This window comes from Lactuca sativa, chromosome 8 (genome assembly GCF_002870075.4).
Source record: "Lactuca sativa cultivar Salinas chromosome 8, Lsat_Salinas_v11, whole genome shotgun sequence".
In the NCBI taxonomy this organism is placed as follows: domain Eukaryota; kingdom Viridiplantae; phylum Streptophyta; class Magnoliopsida; order Asterales; family Asteraceae; genus Lactuca; species Lactuca sativa.
The window spans coordinates 199,763,938-199,772,790 of NC_056630.2; the positions used below are offsets into that span (position 1 = coordinate 199,763,938).

General features: G+C 32.5%; 1 protein-coding gene across 1 annotated transcript; it reads right to left on the bottom strand.

Moving 5' to 3' along the window:
- Positions 1 to 5,495: 5,495 nt before the first annotated feature.
- LOC111909507 (U-box domain-containing protein 15) lies at positions 5,496 to 8,635 on the bottom strand. Its single transcript, XM_023905320.3, has 4 exons — positions 8,177 to 8,635; positions 7,958 to 8,074; positions 6,777 to 7,217; positions 5,496 to 6,703 (listed from the first exon to the last, which is right to left on the bottom strand). Exons 1-4 carry the CDS (start codon positions 8,486 to 8,488, stop codon positions 5,654 to 5,656), a joined length of 1,920 nt encoding a protein of 639 aa, XP_023761088.1. The 5' UTR covers positions 8,489 to 8,635; the 3' UTR covers positions 5,496 to 5,653.
- Between the last annotated feature and the right edge of the window lie 218 nt (positions 8,636 to 8,853).

Below are 8,853 nucleotides of genomic sequence, written 5' to 3' on the forward strand. Positions count from 1 at the left end.
ATACAAAAGTTTCCCTATAATAGTTATAAATCACGTATGATTCCATTGATAAAAGTGCATAATGAAACTTTATATAACACACGATAATAATCGTGTGTTTTACTTGTATTCCCCCCTTAAAAGCATATAAAAGCATTTATAAAACATTTAAAAGTGTGGATTATAGGGGAATGAACTCACTTGAAAGATCGAAAAAGGCGAGATGAAAACCGAGCAGAACTTCGACTCGAGAAAGTGGATTTTTTCGGGATTCTCGGGAATATCGGGAGCACAAACGACCTTCGGGACTTGAGCAAGGAAACCGGGGCTTCAGGATATCACGTGCACGGAAAACGAGGCAAAAACGCAAGAAAGATGAGAGGAATTGGGCCTTTTCTTCGGAACCCTCGCATCCCTTTTATAGGGGCTGGGAACCGCCTCGGTACGCTGGGCGTACGCGTGCGTCATGCGTGACCGCATCCTCGACTGCCTCGGAGCTTCGGATGGGACGGGGCATAGCCTCGCATAGGGGGCGACGTGGACAATCCGAGGCCTAGTCCTCGAGTACGCTGGGCGTAACTCGGATTGGCCTGGTGACTCCTCCTTCGGATAATACTGAATTTTGATTTAAAATTTATATTTTTATTATTTAGTAAACTTCAAAAATTCATATCTTCTTCATACAAACTCCGTTTTCGACGTTCTTTATATCCATGCGTAGGTGAGACTACGCTCTACAACTTTCGTTTAGACTCCGTCGGCAAAATTTGAAATTATTTTTATTATTTATTTTTAAAAGGTCGCAGTAAGAAAATTTCGTTAGAAATCCACAACTTCATTATCTGACGTCTATTTTTGCCAGACTTTTTACCGTTGAAAAGCCATTGTCGAGACCTTCGATTCTCATTTAGGTCATTCCGGCCAAAAGTCGCTCGATCTCTGTTTCAAATTTTTAGCTGTCTGTTGCTATGCCGAACTTGGAAAAATCATAACTTCCTTATACGAAGTCAGGACGTTCTTTTTATATACGATCACGGTTTAATGACATCTAACATAGTAGGAAATCAATTAGAGACTTTTGGACATTTTATTTTCGAAGTTAATTTCATTATATCAAAAGTGGTTACAATACTTGACTTTTTAGGTCATTACATAGAGTTGAAATATCGGATTGTCACAATATAGAACATGTCTCGTAAGAGAATTACTTCTATTCTATGGCATTGGCAGAAGGTTAGATAGGACTGGTATGTAGCCTCTGACCATGTAGAGCATGACCCCGTAAGAGAATGACCTCTATTCTATGGTATTGGCAAATGGTTAGACATGGCTATAAGCCTGAAATCTACCAAAATGTTAATCAGAAATTATATGTCTTTTGTGCCATTTTGGCCAAAGCTTTATTGATGCATATTAAGTATTGAAATCGTTATGTCTCATTGATCGTAAATCTTTGAATCAAATCTTGAGTTGATATTGAAAGCCTGACATATGATACGCATATGCTATTGTTGTTCTTGTTCCCTTTTGCTTATGTCATATTGGTATATATAAGGCATAAGATTATATTGTATCTATTTATTGAATTCACTAAGCGTTATCGCGTATCCTTCTCAATGTTTAACAATTGCAGGTGATAAGTATCCAATATAGTTTTATACTGTTGAAAGATTTAGAATAGTTAATACTATTTCTCTGTATTTTAATGTTCATGTATGTATATGAATAGTAGATTCCTGGGTAGATATGTAATGTAATAAAACTTAGTCAGTTTGTATCCAATCTTTTGTAATCACTTTATCAATATAAAATATTGCTTTTATAAATATGCATGTAGCATGTTTTGAGGAAGTAACTTAAGAATAATGTTGGAATAGTATGAAAGTTTGAGTCTTTCAGAAATACGAAAGTTGAGGTCTTTCACAAAGTTTCTTTCTATTTTGTATTCAAAATTGAACAAGCTAGTGTCTTGAGGCATTGGGTTTACATCCCCATGTGAGTTTGAGGTCGGGATTTCAAACCCGATAAAACACAATTTGTGCGTCTCTTGCAAATATGTTCCATATGTGGGGGAATTTTCCATGGAAATCTCCTTGGGGGCTGAATTTGCCTATTTTGCGGAGCTCAAACTCGGGGTCTACTCTGAAATATTGGGTAGAGACTTCCGTTGAATCATTTACCGTTTCCAAAAAAAAAAAGTAAGTCGTGTCTACAAAAAGTTTTCTAACTTAGCGGTATCAGATAATGTTCCCCTTCCTTGTGGTCGAGAGTTTAAGTCTCGCCATTCACGTAGGTAGATTTAGATGTTAGTTTAAGAATAGATTATATATTATACTTTCCGGTTAGAAAAAAAAGGTAAGTCGGTGTCCAATGTCACTAGTGGTGTCCGATTAATGAGGCATTTCATCCTCGGTGAGTCAAATCTAAATTCATTAGAGAATGGCAAGAGTTCTTCCAGTTTTCAACCCAATTGTTTACAAATACATTTATATATAATTTATCTATTACCTTTTTTCGACAGTATTGTTCTCCATTGCTTACATTTTTGTAGAACAGTTTACATATACATCTACAATTTTATTTTTTATTTTTTATTTTTATTTTCAACAAAACTTGATCCCTTAACATTTCCTTAAGATTTAGGTGATAAATATCTATCTACCAAGACAACTTTAGGTTTTTTGATTTAGGTGATAAATAAGTAGTAAGCTATTACTTTTGTTATGCTTACATGCTATTATCATTTGTGCTTTTTTGTTTATTTACTTGTAACCTTTTGACCAAGTCAAAGTGGAGATTGCATGTATTTTGAGGTGTAATAATATTCCAGGGTCAATAGTGTTGCCTGTACCCGGTTCGGTAATCATTCAAGATATTTTGGTTTGGTTTTAATCTAATTAAAATATAAATGGTTAATAGTTTAATGTAAGACCAGACGCGAAGATTGATTTTAATCATTTTATACAAAGAATAATAATCAGTTTTATCGTTATTAATAAATTTAAATAAATAAAATAGGTGGATTTGATTATTAAATTATGTCGGTCAATACAAATACGATTAAATCATGAACGGAATGATATGTTTATTTATTATATTAGATATTATTATCATTTTATAAATATAAAAGGTTGTTTGTGTGTGTTATTTTATTTCTTAAGGAGATTCGTTTCATTTTATCGGTAAATGAAATAAAAGCTTATAACATAAATCAGTTTTATATATGTGGATTTATAAAAATAGTGTGGAGTGTAAAAATAAAAACCCATTTTAAAGTAATAAATTTTCTTTTCTAAAAAGAAATAGGAAAAATACATCCAATCTTCGTTTTATTAAAGTTTTGTTAGTTATCAAATGATACACAAAATGAAACTAAAACTATGTTTACTCTATTTACATATAAAATTAAAAAAAAAAGATCATATATTCAATTACTCTTTCCAAACCAAAACAAATACTTGTGGCATGGGGAATAAGAATATTGTACACACTACACATTATTGTTAATGGTCGGTATCATAATGACACGATTACCATATGGGATGTCTAATAGTACATATTTCTCTCTATATAAACCATGTCTATGTGTTGATACTTCTCATTGTGGTTTATGGGAATCAACACTTACTAAAAACACATCAAGAGAGGAAACCAACCACTTATGGGCACCAACAACATGCCAATTTTTAGTGTTTCCACAAACGAGCTTCAAGCCTTATTCGCTAAAGTTAGAAATACACAAAAACAAATTAAAAACAAAATATATCGGCTTAAAGATGATATAGAAAAATCTTTCATGGAGATCAAAAGTATTATTGAAGAAAACTCCAACAAACTTATATCTATCTTTTTCGAAGGGCGTAAAAGAAAATCTGTTGATCTTAACTTAGGAACCGATTTTGTTGATATCGAGAAAGATTTTGAATTAATGTTTGGCCAATTTGAGTCGTCAATGACTCATATTGATAATTTCATGACATTGAGTGATTTAACTAATAAAATGACCAAAGAGCAGAATGATCGTAATAGAGATAGTGGGATTGGTCGACGTGTACCTCAGTTTTTACAAAAACTGTATGACATTGTAGAGAAAGAAGAAAACAATTATTTTGTTTCATGGAACCTCCCTAATCGTGATAGTTTCATCATCCGAGACATTAACGAGTTCGCCACTCAAATTCTTCCAAAGTATTTCAATCATGCAAACTTTAGTAGCTTCAATACACAACTCAACATATATGTAAGTGTCAAATGAGAAATTGATACACTTTGATTTTTAAATCAAATTTATCCATGTTTAAATATAAATTGCATAACAATGTTTTCATAAAAACCAATATTCCTAGCCATATCTATTTCACTTCTTGAAGTTGAAAAGTATAAATTTTGACGAATTAGTGACTTTTTGAAGGGGGGAAATCTTAAGTGCATTTATTTGTAACTTTATCCCCATTTTGATAATATTTCTTGTACATATAATCGATCAGTTTCTAACTATTATTTTGGTTTGTCTCAAAGGGTTTTAGCAAGATCAGTTGGGAACGTCATGAATACGCAAATGAATGGTTTCAAGGAGGAAGATACGATTTGTTAGTGAATATTAAGAGAAGAGAGAAAAATCCACTATTGACTCGTTCAACTATAAAGTTTTCTTTACTACAAGTAAAAATGTTCAAGGACCAATTGAAAACTATAGAACAAGAGCAAGCGAACAAGATCACTTGTCTCTCAAACTACAAACAACAAATGAAAAGTTTAGTACATGAGTCTAAGGAAAAAGTCATCAATATGGCAAACATTGTCAACAAAATGATACTAACAAACAACCAAAACATTGAAAACATTAAGAGACCAAAAATGGACATTGAAGACAACGTTATAGGTAACATATACATTTGGCATTAAAAAAAATTACATTCATACATGACTTAGACTATGTTTTTTATTTTTCCAATTAATTGGCAGGATAGATTTTTGTTAAATTTATTTGAAAATATAACAACGTACATGGAAATGGAAAGAACAACTAAATGATGGGAAATTTATAAAATTTAGGATTTAAGGAGAAAACTTTGTCTCCTTACCTTTCTCTATTAAATCATTATTTATGCATTAAGTGGAAAAAAAACATCCATAAAACATGATTGATGGTTTGTTTCTTTGTGAAAATATGATCTTGTAGGAAAAACAGAAGGACACAATCACGATGTTGACGAATCGGACATGGCATCAATTAATAAGGTTGAAGCACCAACTTATCTTCTAGATCTGGATATTGAAGACACTTGGTTTGTATAAAAAGTATCATTTACCTAAGAAGAGAAAGTGAGACAGAAAAAAAAAAAAGTTGAGTCGTGATTATGTTTAATTCGTATTTCGTAGGATATGTTAGTAGTAATAATATAATGTCTAAATATTAAGGGATGTTTGCATGTATATTTTTAGATGATTATTGTTATTTTCATGAAATTAAAACTATATAACCTCTAGTTGAATAGTGAATGGTCAAACAAAAATATTCAAAACAATTTCATTTAACATCAACCAAATTTCAATTTTATTTCATTGTTATGAAATTTTGTACCATTATATAAATAAATGATTGAACATTAATACATTATGATAAACATTCCTTTATATGTTTACACACATTTGATCCAAAAAAAAGAAAAACTCACATAATATGCTCACATTTGCTTATTTGTTGCAAAAGTGCATTAGCTTTCCTTTGAGCTCTACTTGTTCCCGATTTACTCAACTCCACCAAATCATCATAAACATCATACTGAAGTGCAGCCAATATCAAACACGATTTATTCATCCCAAGTTCAAGAAGAACAGCAGTTGCACACTCCTTGTTCTTCGGTGTCCCATCTTTCACAAACCCAACAAGCATCTTGATCACGGGCAGCTGCCCGAGCCCGGTCACCCCTTCGGGCTGTTTAGCAAGAAGTGAAAGAATCGATAAAGCTTCATCAACCATTCCTAAAGACTTCTCATTCAAAATTCTCACCAATGGTTCGATAATTCCAGCTTTTATAGCTCTAGTCTTGTTCGATTGATTCAAAGAGAGATTAAACAACGCAGTTGCAGCATCTTTTTTCCCTCGAATTGACCCGTTTTGTAGAAGTTTGACCAATGGTGGAATCCCTTTTAAAGAACCAATCATCACCTTGTTTTCATTCAACATCGAAAGACTAAATAAAGTTGCAGCGGAGTTTTCTCTCGCTTCATCTGTTCCATTTTGAAGAACTTCAATCACAGCAGGAATCGCACCTTCACGTGCTATCAATCTTTTATTTGATTCATCAAGTGATAGATTCAACAACGAAGTGACTGAATGTTCTTTGACTTTATGATTTCGGGAGTATAAAAGTTTGACCAAAGGCGGGATTGCTCCAGAATTCGCAATCAAGATTCGGTTTTCTGGGTTTTCTTTTGAGAGCATTCGGATCTTTTCAACAGCTTGAGTTTGTGTAGCGAGTTGACTCGATGATAGGTTTTGAATCAGTGAAGAAAGCTCGTCCATGAATGCGTTTTGGTTTTCTGAAATTGAGAAACTTTCCTTTTTTGGTAACTCATACTTGTTCTTCTCACACCATTGAAGAATCAGATTGCGAAGTGCAAAATTGGGAGCGAGTGCTAAATGAGTCAATATCTCACCGGTTTTTGGACATGTTCTATGAGTGTTCAACCATTTTTGTATGCTTTCTCTTTCATATGTCTACAAATTTTTGGAGAAAACGATTTCAGATTTCAGAATCTAAAATATAAAATTTTTAAAACTATGTAGTTACCTGTCCAGTCGCAATGATAACAGGATCTGTCATGATTTCAAGAGATATCGGGCAAAGAAATTCATGTGGGATTAGCATAGATCGACACCTGTCAAAGCATCTTAATGATGAAGAATCATCAAAAGCTTTATTTCCACCATTAATGGCATCAAAACCTGCAACTTTTTTGAATTTTTTCAAAAGATCGACAATTTGTTCGGTGCTTTCTACGTGCTTTGTGGGACCTCGTTCCTTCACAAGCTTTTTAACTGCAACTGTTTCGATTTCCAAGTCGCTAATTGAATATAAATCTAGTCTTTTTGCTAGTCTTTCTAATATTGCAATATCCGCATTTCTTTCGTCATTTTTTGAGAAAATTACCATCATGTCCATGGCTAGTTCTATGTCTAATGTATCCGTTCTCCTTTTTGCTCCTTGAAGTTGCTTTCGTAGTAGCTCGATCTATGAACATCAAAATCAAAAACTCAATCGCTATTTACGAATCTTTTGATGATGATGATGATGAGGAGGATGGGAATTGGGATGGCATTTTCGTCTTTTACACAGATAAGAGATAAGGGGAAAGTCATAGTCATCAAAATTTTGCATAAATTCTTTTCGAATTTAGAAAGAATGTGACATTATGTTTAACTATGTAACAAGCGTTACGAGTAGACTAGTTTTAGTGTTGATTAAGTTGAAAAAATTCATATCAATTAAGTTTGAAAACTAATATTTTTGTCTTTTAATAAGAAAATATTTTATTTGATAATAATGCACACTTTACCAAAGTTGAAAAATAGCAAACAAACTATGTATATGCTATGAATTTGGTCTATTAATACTTAAAAATCTAAAAAACTCTTAAGTTGAAAAATAGATTGTTTGACCTTGAAAAGTCAAATCTCAAATCTTTGAATCGCCAGGGAATTGTTGCATACTTGCATGTGCAAATGAACATCAAGTGCTTCGTTTTGATACGAATAATTTTAGTAATAATCAAATAAAGTTATACTAAATGCATGTTACAAGTCATGTTACACGTTATTTACTTTTTTTTTATTCCAAGCAATTTCATTGAATTTCTTCATATTTTAACATTTTCTCTTTTTATACGAATATATTCAGCAATTTCATCTAATTTATCATGTTGTTCATCATGAATTTATCTAAAATACAGATTATAAAGGAAAAGAATTTACTTGTTCTTGAACTTCTTCAGAGATCCCAAGTTCTTGATACTTCAATCCATCTAAAGCTTCATTTAATTTATCATACACATTAAGAAATCTACTCATCATCGCATCGCTCTCCAATGCCTGAAAAGTTTACAAAAAAGAAAACACAAAAAAAAAAAAAAAGTTAGCGTTTTGACATAAATACCCTTCTGAGATCTTGAAATAATTAGCAAGAGGAACGACCAGAAAGATCTTGCTTCCGAAATTGCAATGCTTTAGCAATTTCTTTGCAGAAAGAAGTGCCTTCTTCAAAGTGACGAAAGATTGAAATGCCCTTGTGGGAATTGATTGATTCATCTCTTTGATTTCTTCAAAAAGTGGGATCAAAAGCTTCAATCTTCTTACGAGTTTTAAACACTCTTTTCTCTGTGTTCTTCGAAACCCCATGTAAGATCCCACTGTTTCAATAATTTCGATCATTTCTGCTACCAAATCATTGCTCTCGTCGCCTTCATTACTTCTCAAAATCTCCATTTTTGCGTTCTCCATGGCCATCAAGATTCAAGATTCAAGATTCGAGGTAAAGTTTTGAGCTTTAAAAGCTAACTTTCGAGGAAAGTGGGTTTTCTTCTTTGGGTCTTAGCTGGTTGATTTCAAAGAGAAAAAAAAAAGGAAAAAAAAATGAGGATAAGAAGGGGAGTGAAAGCAAAGGCACCGGTAATTGGCGGCCCCATTTAGGCATTTATAGATATCTTTTATGTCCAAAACCTCATTTTCCACTACCGATTTTTCGAATCTTCTTAGAGATTTATTATTGTTTTTTCTAATATATAATGATTTAAAATGTTATTTATGTTTGTCTTTTATATTTTAACTGTAGTGTTTTGTCTATAATATTTGTTACTAAGAATTTCTTTTTG

Bases quoted from the DNA above. Each gene is read 5' to 3' on its own strand.
- LOC111909507 (XM_023905320.3), bottom strand. From the start codon at position 8,488: ATGGCCATGGAGAACGCAAAAATGGAGATTTTGAGAAGTAATGAAGGC. The intron at 8,075-8,176 runs GTCGTTCCTCTT...TAAACTTTTCAG, and splicing joins TCGGAAGCAAGATCTTTCTG to GCATTGGAGAGCGATGCGAT. The intron at 6,704-6,776 runs GTAACTACATAG...AAAAATTTGTAG, and splicing joins TTATCATTGCGACTGGACAG to ACATATGAAAGAGAAAGCAT.